General features: G+C 36.7%; 1 protein-coding gene across 3 annotated transcripts in view; it reads left to right on the top strand.

The window, feature by feature from the left end:
* FLVCR1 (FLVCR choline and heme transporter 1) overlaps positions 1–14,797 on the top strand; it is a 37,594-nt gene extending 22,797 nt beyond the window's left edge. For 2 of the 3 annotated variants that reach the window (XM_081224287.1, XM_081224286.1), the window contains 7 exons: positions 3,110–3,177; positions 3,878–3,981; positions 5,589–5,699; positions 6,513–6,618; positions 6,840–6,951; positions 11,398–11,465; positions 11,633–14,797. In XM_081224287.1, the coding sequence (XP_081080413.1) occupies positions 3,110–3,177; positions 3,878–3,981; positions 5,589–5,699; positions 6,513–6,618; positions 6,840–6,951; positions 11,398–11,465; positions 11,633–11,707 (644 nt within the window). In that variant the 3' untranslated portion in view covers positions 11,708–14,797. The remainder of the gene's footprint in view (positions 1–3,109; positions 3,178–3,877; positions 3,982–5,588; positions 5,700–6,512; positions 6,619–6,839; positions 6,952–11,397; positions 11,466–11,632) is intronic. The other variant, XM_081224285.1, reaches the window with a different exon arrangement.
* Positions 14,798–15,198: the final 401 nt, after the last annotated feature.

The following is a 15,198-nucleotide window of genomic DNA, read 5'->3' as shown; positions in this document are numbered from 1 at the left end:
CAGATTCTGGCTATCCTCACTGAGGTCTGGAATAGATTTGAGATCACCATAGGGTACAGTGCAGTAGAGTACACTCAAGCCTCAGCACAGGCCTCCTTTATTTTCCTTGGCCTCCCAGGCTAACCTAGCTGGTCCCTATGCATTCCTGAACTCAGTGGGAAGTGAGTAACAAAGGCTAGTTACCCAGGGGTTTTTGATAAGATCTTTAGACCTAGGCCTCATCTTGCAATCTCCAACTTAAACAGGGTTTGTAATAAAACTTGGCTAATTCTGAAATTCCTGTGAGATAAGTAAGGGCCAAGAACAACAATGGTAATTTTGTTAAAGAACAAGGTAAGGAACTAATTCTCAGATATCAAGATTTATAGAGCAGTGGTAATCAAGATCTCATGTATTAGTAAGGGATAGACAATTAGATCACTGGAACAGAATAGAGAGCCCAGGGACCTAGCCCTGTGTATCAGTTGGCATAGGCTAGGTTGTATTATAGCAATGAAACCCCACCAAAAAAAATCTTAGTGGCCAAACACATCAAAAGTTTATTTCTTGCCAATGCTACCTGTTCACTGTGAGTAGGCAGCAAATTACTCAGGGATCCAGGCACATGTCTCCTTGATTACTCAGGTAGGAAATGAGAAGTATCACTTTTACTTACCTTTAAAGTCATATGGTCATGCCACTAAGTGCCTGGATAGAGAAAAACTAGAATATTTGCAGACAGCTGTGATGACTAGAACATTATGCATATATGAAAACTTGATATTTGTAGAAGAGAATCTACATAGTAAATTGTCCTGGGACAATCAATTAGCCATAGAGGAAAAATAAGGTGAAATTAGAAAATGAATTGTAGATTAAAGATCAAAGGGTAAAAATCAGAACTTTAATTTTTTTTTTTTTTTTTTTTTTTGGCCACGTGGCACAGCATGTGGGATCTTAGTTCCCTGACCAGGGCAGGGATTGAACCCGTGCCTCCTGCAGTGGAAGCGTGGAGTCTTAACCACTGGACCTCCAGGGAAGTCCCCAGAACTTTAATAGTTTTAGAAGCAATAAAGGGAAGGGAAGGGAACCATCTTTAGTATTCTTAAAAGAATTTCCTAATGCAAAAAACATAAACCCTAAATAAAAAGATTGATAAATATATACATTAAAATAATGATATTTTCTAAAATGACATGACATAGGCTATGAGAAAATGTCTGCAATGCACATAACCAACAAAGGCTTCGTACTCACAATATAAAATTGACCCCTACTAGTCACTAAGGAAAGAGCAAACAGTCTGGGGAAATCAGAAGGCATTTATATGTTTGTGTGTGTGTATATTGCTCATGTATGATGCTCAACCTTACTAGTAATTGAGGAAATTCAAATCAAAACCAAAGTAAGATACAATATCCCACACATTCAAATTGGCAAAAAAAAAAGAAAAAAATTTTTTAATCTGATGCAAACAAATTTGGCAAGGATGTAGAGTAAAGGAACTCTGTTGGTAGTACAGCAAGTCCCCTACATATGAACCTTCAAGTTGTGAACTTTCAAAGATGCAAACGTGCATTCCATCCACATCAGGTGTGAGTGAAGTTGCAGCTTGTCCCCCGTCTCCTATTGCTGATGATCCTTCAGCTCTACCATCTCCCACCTCCTCTCCCTCCTCCGGTCTAACTCTTCTTGCCTGTTCACTTGATGCCAGCCCCTGTATGTCAGCTGTTGTACTGTACTACTGTACTTTTCAAGGTACTGTACTGTAAGATTAAAAATGTTTTCTTTATTTTCTGTTTGTTTTTTATGTATTATTTGTGTGAAAAGTATTATAAACCCATTACAGTACAGTACTATATAGCTGATTGTATTACTTGGGTACCTAGGCTAACTTTGTTGGACTCACGAACAAATTCGACTTACAAACCCACTCTCAGAACGGAACTCGTTCATATGTAGGGGACTTACTATATAAACTGGCACACCCATTTTGAAGGGTATTTTGGCTATATCTAGAAAGTAGAAGTTTTACTCCTAGGAACATACTTAGAGAAACCCTTATACATAAGAACAAAAACATAGTATTTATTGCAACATTGTTTTAAATAGCAAAAAACTGGAAAAAGCCTTAACATGTCTATTGACTTAGGACAAGAGATAATTAAATGGAAGTATATTCACACAATGTACTATTATACACCAGAGAAAACTGATGAGCTAGAACTAAAAGTATCAACATGGTTAAATCTCAAAACCATGATATTGAGTGATATGAGCAAATTGCAGATGGATACTAATACCATATTATTTATATAAAATTTAAATACATGCAGAATAATTCTAACTGTTGTGTATTGATGCATATATGTTATAATATCTACGATAATAAACACCACGATCAGGATGGGGATTACCTCTGAGGAAGAATAGCATTAAGGAAGGTCTAAAAAAATGAATCTACAGCAAAGATGGCAAAATGTTAATGTTTAGCAAGAGGGTGATGAGTAAGGGTATTTGTTAAATTAGTCTCTGTACTATTTTGTATGCTTGAAATGTTTAATAATAGAAAAACAATAAACTTAAATTTCAGCTAGGTTAAAAGACTTAGACCTAAAGTTACACAACATATGTGAAGAAACTCCATGATTCAAACCTAGTCATATGATTCCTGATAACCAGCTGTTTTTATTTTTCCTTTTTAAGTATTCTTTAATTAACATTTTCTTACTAATTGCCTTATAAGTCTTTGATGCAGGGGTGAGATCTCTGAAAGAGGGATTCTGTCTTAATGCTTTAACATTCATTAGCTTGTGTAGGCGCTCAGGAAGCAATCCGTTGCTAGATTGCTGTATACAGTGTTATGCATGGGACTGTGATTTCTGGTCCATATGTCTGAATCTAAATAATAGTAAATGATGTAATGACAGAATTTTACAATCACAATCTCTAGTAAGTTTAGGTGTTACGTTGATCAGTCCACATCCTGAAAGGGAATAGCAAGAGGTCTTAATTTTTTCTGTCAACTGTCTAAGAAGACATTATATTTTCATAACTGTCACAGAGTATTCCATATTATTTTATGAACTAGTACATGGTACATTGATAGTTTTCTCTTTATTTATTGTAGGTATCATGACTGGAGCATTTTATTCAGTCTCAACATTATTAAATCAAATTATACTGACATACTATGAGGTAAGCTTCTGCCTATATTGTGTTGCATGCCTGGCCAAGAATTTTTCTTTAGCAATATAATTCCTGTTAGCATGATCATAAGGCTAAAGATTTATGACCTTGTTGCTGTAAAAGATTTATATTTGTTTTCACTGAGGATACATTTAATCCAGTTTATAAAACAACATGGAAAGCAGAAGTCATTATTGCTTTGACAATACCTCAGTCTTTAAAAAAAATTTTTTTAAAGAGATAGTGTGACTGGTTATATGAAAAAAGACAAAGAACAAACTTTAAAAGAAACCAACACAAATATAAAGATGTAAATATCAAGCTCTGATCTCTCTTTGCTTTTGAAAGGAGAATGTAGTTGTAGTATGTAAAAGCTATCAGCTTAACTTCCTTTTCAGACATCTGTGAATTACTTAAGAATTCTAACAAAAATTACTGTACTTCTAACCATGGAAGATCAAGAAAAATTCCCTTTTTGATTTCTCCCATATATCAGGTTTTTTTTTTCCGTTTTAATGTAGAATGTCCTTGAACATGTGCTTTACCTTCCTCTACCCCATTTACCTTAACACATGTACTGAATTCTTCATGTTATATTGTATGCTCAATTTTATCTGCTATTTCCATTGACTTTGAGAAGGTATTGGAATGTGAAGGATCTGTTTGAATTAGAAGTATCTGATCAACTTCTTTTGAAAAAAATTTTAAGGGAGAAGAAGTGAATGCTGGAAGGATTGGGCTAACGCTAGTATTAGCTGGAATGGTGGGTTCTATTCTTTGTGGTTTATGGCTGGATTATACCAAAACATACAAGTAAGTGAAAGTAGGCAAATGTATGGTGTACAACCTAAGGTATTTTGGTTTTAAAGGAACCTTTACTTTTTATTTTAAGAAATTTACAAAGTGTTATTATTACTAAAAGACTTGGATTCTAGACACTCTTAGGTTCCCTTAACTTCTGAATATAGTCGTCTCTGTATTATCTTATCGGTCATGTTTATTTCAACTTTGAGAACTTGGATACCTTATGGACTCTCCTCCCCTCCAATAATACTCATATATACCTCTTCAGAATGGATCATTTCTATTCTGAAAAGGGCCCTTTCTGAGAAACATTTGACTTCTGACAGAGACTTTATATTGCTCTTTTCTCATGTTATGAACTTAAAAACAAACAAATAAAAAGTTGTTCTTTCCTATCAAAAGGCTTTTTGGTAAAAAATTTTTTGGCTAAAATGCCCCCAAACTGTAGTTCCACTTAACTATAATACTGTAATACATAATATGAAGATGCTATATTGTACATCTATATGGAACCAGAAAAATGCTAATACAAAAGAAAAAGTGAGTAATACCAACTAGGAGACTGAGAAAGGGATTTCAGAGGCAGCATCTTTTGCACTGGGCCTTAAAAGAATACCTATATTTCAAAAAAAATAAAAAGAAGAAGAAGAAGAAGAATAGCTACATTTCTCAACAGACAGAAACTTCCCATCTGTTTGGGAGAAATGAATGAATGGAACTAGGAATGAATGAAGTAATGGAACTATGTCCTCTGTGCCTTTCAAGGCCTAAGATATATTTGATACCATTATCTAAACCCTTTCAAAGTATTGCTGATCTTGAAATTCTCCAAGATAGTTCTCATGTAATTTAAGACAGCACTTACTGTGGCTTCATTATTACATAATGGTAGCTTAGAGTAAAACCCATTAAATTTGTAGATGAAGGGAGCATATGTAAAGGATTTATATTTATTAATAGTCCGTGTTCCATTTTATAATTAGGAAACTGGATTGGCATAGAAATGTTCTTTGTTGCCCTGGCTTTCTTCTCAGGATAACTGCCATTCATTCACCAAGTTCCTGTTATGTGCATCAGTCTTAGCTAGGAATCGTGGGAAGTAATATTTGATCCCTGTCCTTAGGACCTTTGCAGTCTAATTGGGAAAAATAAGGTGTTCACATATGTAAAGTTAAATAATAATATAACAGACTAAAATATATGTCAAGTGCCGATTATGTAGATAGAAAATGATTAGGGAGTTTGGAAGAAAGGAGAATCTTGTAAGCTGCAGTGGTTAGGAAAAGCATTTTGGAAGAGGTGGAATTTGATCTGTATCTTGAAATACGGCTAGGGGACTATCCCATTTGGTGGCACAAAAATGATTTTATCCTTATGAGTTTTCCTTCTTGTCTGAGCATTGGATATGATGTGAGTTTTGTTGTCTGTTGCTGTTGAAACTTAAATTTAATCTTTCAAGTCCATGCCTTGGTGGAAACATTTTCCATAGATAAGGAGGGGTTAATCTTGAAATCTGAAGAATTTATTACTGTATGGACAGAGCATAGCTAGACATGATTTTTATGTGCCTAAGAAAATCAGACAAAATACTAACGATTTTGTTATTTTTGTTTTAGACATACTACTTTGACAGTTTACATTTTGTCTTTTGTTGGAATGGTTATATTTACTTTCACACTAAACCTTGGACACATTGTCATCGTGTTTGTCACTGGAGGGTTGCTTGGGTAAGCATCACTTGTGTTTAGGAGGAATGATAGCATGCTGTTATAATTCTGAAGTACTACTACTGTGGTTTTTAATTTTTTTAAGTTCATCCAAAAGTTCTTTAATATTTTATTTTTTATATTTTTATTTGTTTAACGTCTTTATTGGAGTATAATTGCTCAAAAGTTCTTTAATATTTTAAACTTTAAAAATCTGCTTTGGGCATGTCAATGTGTAATTCTTTTTTTTTTTTTTTTTTTGGTGGTACGCGGGCCTCTCACTGCTGTGGCCTCTCCCGCTGCGGAGCACAGGCTCCGGATGCGCAGGCTCAGCGGCCATGGCTCACGGGCCCAGCCGCTCCGCGGCATGTGGGATCTTCCCAGACCGGGGCACGAACCCGTGTCCCCTGCATCGGCAGGCGGACTCTCAACCACTGCGCCACCAGGGAAGCCCAATGTGTAATTCTTTACAACTATAAAAATTAGCTTAAAATTATTTTTTTGCTATACTATAGGTGAAAAATGGATAAGCCTTACTTAATCCAAGTAACTTTACTTGGCTAGAAAGACAACTGACTTAGAAAACTAGGGGTAAATTTTTCTCAGGAAAAAAAATTAGAAACTGTTTTGCTTCCTAGTTCATGGTTTTGCGTCTCAGTTCTCATGTCCTTGGGTTAATTGGTGAATCATAATAGTGCCTTCCTTTCACATACCAACCTCAAAACATTCACTTACTTGATAATTAGAATAGGTACGAGAAGTTAAGCAATTGCATCAATATGTGATCTTGTCCTTTTAATGATTCTTTCTGTGATTTTTGATTTATTTTCTTAGTTTCTTCATGACTGGTTACCTCCCCTTGGGTTTTGAATTTGCTGTTGAAATCACTTACCCTGAGTCTGAAGGTACTTCATCTGGTCTTCTTAATGCTGCTGCACAGGTAAACCTCTGATTTCTCTTAAATCTGAGACCATTAGTTTACCAAATAGTCTAGTGGATAATGAGTTTGACCATAGTTTTTGTTTTAAAAATTCTACCTTTCAATGCATGTTTCTAGAAGCCGAATCATATGAATAAAATAGTTAAGAAAAGTTCTGGGGAAAACATTATATTTGTTTTAAAGAAGCAAACAATAAAAATATTTCTCTTACTTTATTTTAGATATTTGGAATTTTATTCACATTGGCGCAAGGAAAGCTCACATCAGACTATGGTCCTAGGACAGGGAACATTTTCCTCTGTGTTTGGATGTTTGTAGGCATCATTTTAACAGGTAAATTAGGGGATTTACCTGCCAAAGTACTCGTGTCTTGTTGTCTTTATATTTAATTTTCATTTATATTGCTTCTCAAGGCTTGACAGAACTCAAGAAAAAAATGAGATAAAAAGCAGGATATTACTGTTTCCCTTCAAGGATATGAATCTATGAATTCATTTTTCAGGTTTCAAATTCAATGCAATTACTATGCATAGAAAACCAAACCATTGTAACAAGTGTCAGTAAAGGCCTGGAATGGACAGACCTGGCCTCAAGTTCTGATTCTGCTGCTCACTAGCTGTGTGACTTTGAAAAGTTACTCAACCTCTCACATCCTCCCTTTCTCATTTATATAATAGGGTATTAAAAGCCTGCTTTATGATGGTTATACAATTTTTTGAATATAATTTTAAAAACACTGAATTGTATACATTAAAGGGGTAAATGTTATGTGAATTGTATCTCAAAAAATGTATATAGATGTAATATAAATATGGTAAAAATAGCAAAAAGAAAGGGGGAATGCAACTATACTATTGCAAGATTTCTACATCTTTCTTGAAGTAATTCTATATAAAGTCTAAGAAGATTGTGATAAATTAAAGATGCAGTGTAATCCCTAGAGCAACGAATAAAAAATAAACAACAACAACAACAAAAAAAGCCTGCCTTAGAGGGTTGCTGTGAGGATTAACTGAGATGGTTGATGAAAAGCTCCTAGTATAGTGTCTGGCACCTAGGACATGCCTGATCATGTATCACATAGGCTGCTTTTTTTTTTTTAAGATTTTTTTTTTTTTTTTTGGCTGCATCGAGTCTTAGTTGCGGCATGTGGGATCCTCCGCTGTGGCGTGCAGGCTCTTTGTTGCAGCACACGGGCTTCTCTCTAGTTGTGGCCCATAGCTTTTGTGCTCAGTAGTTGCGGCACATGGACTTAGTTGCCCTGTGGCATGTGGGATCTTAGTTCCCTGACCAGGGATCAAACTCATGTCCCCTTCATTGGAAGGCAGATTCTCAACCACTGGACTTCCAGGGAAGTCCCCTTAAGATTTTTTTGATGTGGACCATTTTTAAAGTCTTTATTGAATTTTTGCTTCTGTTTTATGTTTTGTTTTTTTGGCTGCGAGGCATGTGGAATCTTAGCTCCCCAACCAGGGATCGAACCCGCACCCCTTGCATTGGAAGGCGAAGTCTTAACCACTGGACCGCCAGGGAAGTCCCAGGCTGTTATTATAATGTGGTAACCATGGGAAGAAGTCAAATGGTGGTGGTGGAAATAGCGTGTGGAATTATTTGCCAGTTCTTCTTAGGTCTAGTCAGAATAGACATGGGCAGGAAAGAGAATAGTGCCCAATCTCCAGAAAAAGAGCATGTAAAAGAACTTTTATCCATAGTTTGTCCAGGCACATGGGTGTAAGGATGAATTTCGAAGCAAGATTTATAGGGAATTCCCTAGCAGTCCAGTGGTTAGGACTCTGAGCTTTCACTGCCGGGGCCTGGGTTCGATCTCTGGTTAGGGAACACAGATCCCAGAAGCTGTGGGGCGTGGCCAAAAAAAAAAAAAAAAAGCAAGATTTATATCCAGTAGTGCTTCCAGGCCCATGTTGGCCTCAACTGTTATTGCACTTTATTAATTTCTTTCTGAGTCCCCTTGTCAACATGAGAGACAGAAGCCATGGAGAGTTGAAGAGGGATTATTTTTTTGATCTGCTATAACTTGATTCAAGGATAGAATCTAACAGAAAGATATGAATCAAGGCTTCTTTTTATATTCATTGAATACCTGATCATTCTTTTTGAAACCCCCAATATGATAAGTGCTTACCAGTGATTAGCACTTATTTTGGAAATACACAACCACCTAAGGTCACTATCATTCATTCATTACACTCAAAGGGACTAAATGTACCATTTCCTCAAAGAAAAACATCCTACCACGGAAGTGTTTTCCTCTTACTCTCTTCAGTTAGTAAAACAAAGCATACAAAACTGAATGTTTTGTAACTGAATGTATGTAATTTAATACATTAACTCTCTTAACTACTGATCTGTCATAAATAATTCCATATTTGTTCTTAATTTCCAGGGAAGTAACACCTAGCTATCAAATAGAGTGTTTCTGTTGCACAAAAAAGGGAACAGTTTTGTGTTCTCTTTTCACATTATCTTATAGTAAGATTCATAAATGTTAATTCAAACAGGTGAAGTACAGAAAATTAAGAAGTGAAAAAAAATCTTTAAAATTAGTTTTACATTGATACTTTTGCCACCTAAAAATGCTAATTAATGTCTCTCATATGTTGAATATTTTACTGGAGAGAGGTGATGGATTTATATCCAGTAGTTATTTGTTTAGACAGAGGAAAGAAGGCTGGGAAATTACTGAGGTGTGGTAAAGGTGGTACCTTTTCTTTTTACATTTTTTGAGAATTGTTGGCAGGTCTTGTTTTGACAGGGGAATTACCATTTAAATGCAGTGCATTCTGCTTTTCCAGTATTGAGAGCTCTCTGTAAAGTCTATTATATATGCTCCTTAGACCATTTATGTCCATTGAAAAAAGTGTTTCTAAGCACTTCACGGTGTTTCTAAATTCTATGATTAATATTAATGGTAAAGAAATCCAGTTTCCCCCTATAAAAAACGAGTAGCCTCTTTGCTTTGGTGGATTGTACAACAGTGTCGAGCAGATCAGCCGATATCGATCATTGCTGCAATTTAAAGCATGACGTTTTAATATCAAGCTGCTTGTAAGTATGAGCTTGTTACACAACATCACTTTAAAATCATTTAAATGCATTCAGAAAGGCCATTTTACATATATCCAATTAGTTCAGCATAAATATCTGAATTTCTAAAATACTGGTATCAGTAATGGAACAGAATTATAAGGGGCAGTGTGGATTTCTAAAGAAGCATTAGTCTAATTTTTAAGACTGATTTTACTTTCACCTTTCAGACTTTGCTCTATGACTGATTAGATTACTTAACTACCCACAAACTTTTATCTTTTCTTGTTTTACACTCTCTTTGTGCAGTCTATGGCCTTAACTACCACATTAATCTGTACCTTCAGACCCTGATCGCTTTCACATTTCAGACCAATATGTCTAATCATCTATTTATCTCTGGACCTGGATGTCCCATGGGATTTTATATTCAACCTGTCCAGAACTGAACTCACCACCTTCCCAATCACACCAATTTGTCTTGTATTTTCAGTTTCAATAACTAGGACCTCCATCCATTCAATTGCCCAAGCAAGTCACCCACTTCCCCCTCCCTAATCCCCATTTTTCATATCCTATCAAACCACTGAGTCTTCTTTTTAAAATATTATTTATTTATTGGCTGCGTTGGGTCTTATTGGAGGCACACGGGGCTTTCGCTGAAGCGTGCGGGCTCTTCGTTGCGGCGCTGGGCTTCTCTCTAGTTGTGGCGTGTGTGGGTTCTGTAGTTTGTGGCACGCGGGCCCTCTCATTGAGGCGCACGAGCTTAGTAGTTCTGGCACGCGGGCTTAGTTGCCCCGCAGCATGTGGGATCTTAGTTCCCCGACCAGGGATCGAACCAACGTCCCCTGCATTGGAAGGCGGATTCTTTACCACTAGACCACCAGGGAAGTCCCTCAAACCACTGAGTCTTATTGGTTCGATTCTAAAATATCTCTGAAACCTGTCCCTATATCACCATTTCTCACACATGCAGGTCTTACCACCTCTCAGCAGGATGAAAGCCTCTTGACTGGCCTTCCTGCCTCTAGTCTTGTTGCTGATGACATCCCCCGCACAGCTGCCAGACTGAGCTCCCTAACGGACAGACCTGATCATGTCCTCCCCTACTCAGACGCAATGTCATCCTGCCAACCCAGCCACCTGCCTCTTGTACTTGATGTTCCAATGATCCCAAACTACCTCTAGTGCCAAGAATAGACTGTACTCTTCCTGTCCTGGTCTCTTGGCATGTACTGGTTTCCGCCTGCCTAGAATGCCTTCCCCTCTCCTCTTATCTGCTTGACAAGTTCCAACTCATTTTTCAAGTTTCAGTTCAAACATATCTCCTCTGGTAAGCCTTTCCTGATTTCCTTCTGACATAGGCAATTTTTTCCCCACACTTCCACTACACTCTGTGCATGCCTGCATTATTGGAGTTGTTATACAATGTTATAATTGTTTGCATGTCAGTGTTTCCCTATACTGGAGTGTCCTTTAGGGAAAGAATGGTGCTTTTCATCTTTGTGTCTTGGTTCTTAGCATCCTGTATTTGTTCACTAATGAATGACTTGCTAATTAAGTTAATGGCTTAGAGAGATACTATTATTTTTTCAGGCTACAAGAATGTTATGGAATATTATGGTACTGTAGAGTGCTAAATTTGACAATATCAAAAAAGATTTTGTATTGCTTAGAAAAAAGTATATTTATACATACTCTACGGTAACTCCATTGATGCTTCTCTCTTTGCAGCATTAATCAAGTCCGATCTGAAAAGACACAATATAAATAAAGGAATTACAAATGGCGATATTAAAGCTGTAAGTAGTGAATATTTTTATGATTATACTATTGAGAAATGTGTGCTAGGGTGACTATAAACCCATCTACCCCATCAGCTGTTTTTTTTTTTATTCCTGTGGATCTGTCATAATGGCATATGCTGGATACGTACTGTAAATTTTTTATCCTCTTATTCTTTCTACAGGTACCAGTTGATAGCCCCACAGATGAAGAATCAAAAACTATTCTGATGTCCAAGCAATCAGAATCAGCAATTTGAGGTGAAAGGAAAAGTTAATATCATGTGATGATTGAGTAATAAAGATTAGTTTATAGGTTGTGGGGAATGGACACTTACTTGAAAATTATTGTATGACTCCTGTATGCAGTTACTGTTCTTACTTGTTAATTTAAGCAATATTTTGCTTAAAATACTTTTGTTTACATCATTTTAACACTACCATTTATCTAATGAGTGTCCCATCTTATATTATTGACCTAAAAGTAAGCTTCTTGACATTTGGTTTTCAAAAGTAAATGTTCTTTTTGTAGAAAATGGAAGCTTAGAAGGCTTTCTAAAATGATAATATGGAGGTCCAATCCCTTCAAGTCACATAGGAGTACATGCAATTTGTTTATATACAACTATCCAGTGGAACCAAGTGTACAATGTATTCCTAATTATCTCCCTTTCCATTGTTCAGACCAGCTCTCCAAGCCCCCTCAGTGTGAATACAGTCTACGAATATGACACTTCTAACCCACCAGATGACACTATTGGGATGAGACTTCCAGATGACCTCTTAAGATTTTTCCCATTTCTTACATTCTTGTTAGAAAATACTTCGTAACAGGTACTGTCAGTGGCCATAAAAACTTTTCTGTGTGCAGACGGAACCCATAACTTTGGTCTTAGGCATATGTTCTCATTAAGCGAAGTAGCCCAGACACAGCCTCATTACCTTGAGTTCTTCTTTGTGCTGCCTTCCCATTCATTGTAAGAATGCTAACACTATATTTTTTCACTCCAACTTGATATAGAGTAGTTTTGTATCCACTACCTTTTTTTACTCTTTTTTTTCTTCAATGTATAACTTTCTAGTAAGAAAATTTCATCCTATGTGTTACTGGCTTTTTCATGATTTTTTGTATCACACCTTATACTTTTGCCTTGAAGATTCCTGAGATAAGGAAATCTGTAATAACTTCAGGTAGCCTAGGTATTCCCATTTAGTGGAGACCTCTTGAAATGCTGTCTGTTCTAATTCAGCAAATCATTCTTTATGGAATCTTTATCATTCTTTGAGGAATCCTTTGCCCAGGTCTGTGCTCCCTCAGTGTGTTGGGGGAGTGGATTCTTTTCTTCACCACAGAATGTGCATAGGCTCCAAACTGTTGGAACAGTTTGCTCTTTTACATGCTCAGGGTAAGGAGAATAGGACCAAATGCATTTCCACAGTGCCTACCACTGCGTTTTGTTTACAGTGAGAATCTCAATGTTGTTCATGTCCTGGCTCTCTAAGCTGATAGGAATATCTTTAGAGTAATGGCATTTAAACAGCCATAATATTTATATTATGTCCACATAAACACAGAAAGCCAATCAGGTATTCCCTTGAATATCCTTGAAGTGAATTAGCAATTCTGATTTGGGTGTACTATATGCATCACTTTATACTGAAATTATGACATTCTCTGTAACCAAATGACAGTAAATTATGTGGAATCTTACCCTGGAGAACGTGTTACCAGAAGAACTTAGCTGGGAATCAGGAACTTCAGGTCTATGTCCTGGATCTGTTTCTAGTTTTCCTGTAAATCAGGCAGGACTTTTCTCATCCGTATAATGAATGTGTAAAATTTGATCTCAGAGATCTTTTTTGAATTTTAAATGCACTCATCGGGGGATAGACCAAATCATTGTACCACAGGAACTTAAATCTAGCTGTAGAAAAATTCCCTGGACAGTTGAATAAACAACTGTGGTTGTTACCTTGTAGATACAGGGAACTTAAAATCTATTTTTAGAACTCCCCTGGTGGCGCAGTGTTTAAGAATCTGCCTGCCAAGGCAGGGGACACGGGTTCAAGCCCTGGTCCGGGAAGATCCCACATCCTGCAGAGCATCTAAGCCCGTGCGCCACAACTACTGAGCCTGTGCTCTAGAGCCCGCGAGCTGCAACCACTGAGCCCGCGGGCCACAACTACTGAACCTATGCACCTAGAGCCTGTGTCTGCAACAAGAGAAGCCACCACAATGAGAAGCCTGTGCACCACAACGAAGAGTAGCCCCTGCTCACCACAACTAGAGAAAGCCCACACGCAGCAACGAAGACCTAACACAGCCAAAAATAAATTAATTAAAAAAATATGCATGACAAAGTTTAAAAAAACTAAAATCAAATCTGTTTTTAGCCTTTTTGTTCAGTTGGTGATAGCTCAGGCAGAATATGCTGAATCATTAACTTCCTTAGATATTTACATCACAGATTTTATGGCCAAAAATATATTTTAAGGCCCCTCCTCTAAATAATTGTTTTTACTTTTAAACTGTCAATGTTATTTCAAATAATCATATACTTGTCAAGTTCCTGAGGTTTGAACAAATTACAGATAAAAGTTGGAATATTTTATTTCTGAAAAGCATATATACATATATGTCATGTGTATTTTTCCTTGTTGATTAGAAAAAGAATGAAATATGTGACAAAACACAAAATGAATTGATAATTTTTCTGTATTTTGAATTAAATTTGTCTGTAATATATCGAACAAGAATGTCATGTAATTCTATGTAGTATCTTTGGAATATGGAGTTGGTAACTATCACTTGTGTAAACTTTAATCAAGTGATTTTGGAAAGAAACTGGATGCTTTCAAAAGCTCTTGTATTTATAAAATGTTGCAAATATAGCTTTTGCCTTTTGTGAATGTGTTTTAAAAATGTGTTTTAAAAATATGTGTAAACATAGAGTATTGCCGGAAGAATGCCTGTCTGTCTTAAGTCATTTTTCATGTTCTAATTTTTGCTCTTTGTACTATTTAGCTTTATGCTTGTTCTTCAGTTATTTCAGACTTGAGATAAATTTATTTTTTTAAGGTTAATTTTGTGTGGCTTTTTTTTTTTAAGTCCTGATGTTTTAGTACACATGGGGAATGGAAAGGGATTATAACATTTCAGAATGGGCCAAGGGAGAGAGGTGGTTTGTGGAATACAGTAAGTCCCCTACATATGAACGAGTTCTGTTCCCGGAATGCATCCCTAAGTCCAATTTGTTTGTAAGTCCAACCAAGTTATTTTCACTTTTGTTTCCATTGTTATTGCTTGGCGCTTCTTAGCAGTAGTACCAGCTACATCCCTGCTGCTTTCATGCTTGCTTCCAGACATCCTAGGCTTGAAATAAATATGCTACACTACTGTACTCTATATAGTACTGTACAGTAAGGTACACAAAAGCACGTGATTGGACATGCAAATGCACGTTCGCATCTTTGAAAGTTCACAACTTGAAGGTTTGTATGTAGGGGACTTAACTGTACAAGGTAACAAAACCCACCAGGGTCAGGGTCCAGATCAGGGTCAGGGCTGAACCAGCAAAGTAGCCAGGGCTCAATCTCTTCCCCTTACTTTGGTGCCTGCCTCTCATTGGCCAGATGGGTGGCCCGCCATGAGCCATCATGGACACTACATCTAAGCTCCAGACTGTTCTCTGCCTTTTTCTCCTGGTAGCATGTGCCTGTATGGGACCTTATATCCTAGAGTATGTGTCAC

Source organism: Mesoplodon bidens (genome assembly GCF_964165515.1).
Source record: "Mesoplodon bidens genome assembly, chromosome: 2".
Classification (NCBI taxonomy): Eukaryota; Metazoa; Chordata; class Mammalia; order Artiodactyla; family Ziphiidae; genus Mesoplodon; species Mesoplodon bidens.
The sequence above is the reverse complement of the archived record's forward strand: the minus strand, read 5'-3'. Positions and strand labels throughout refer to the sequence as shown.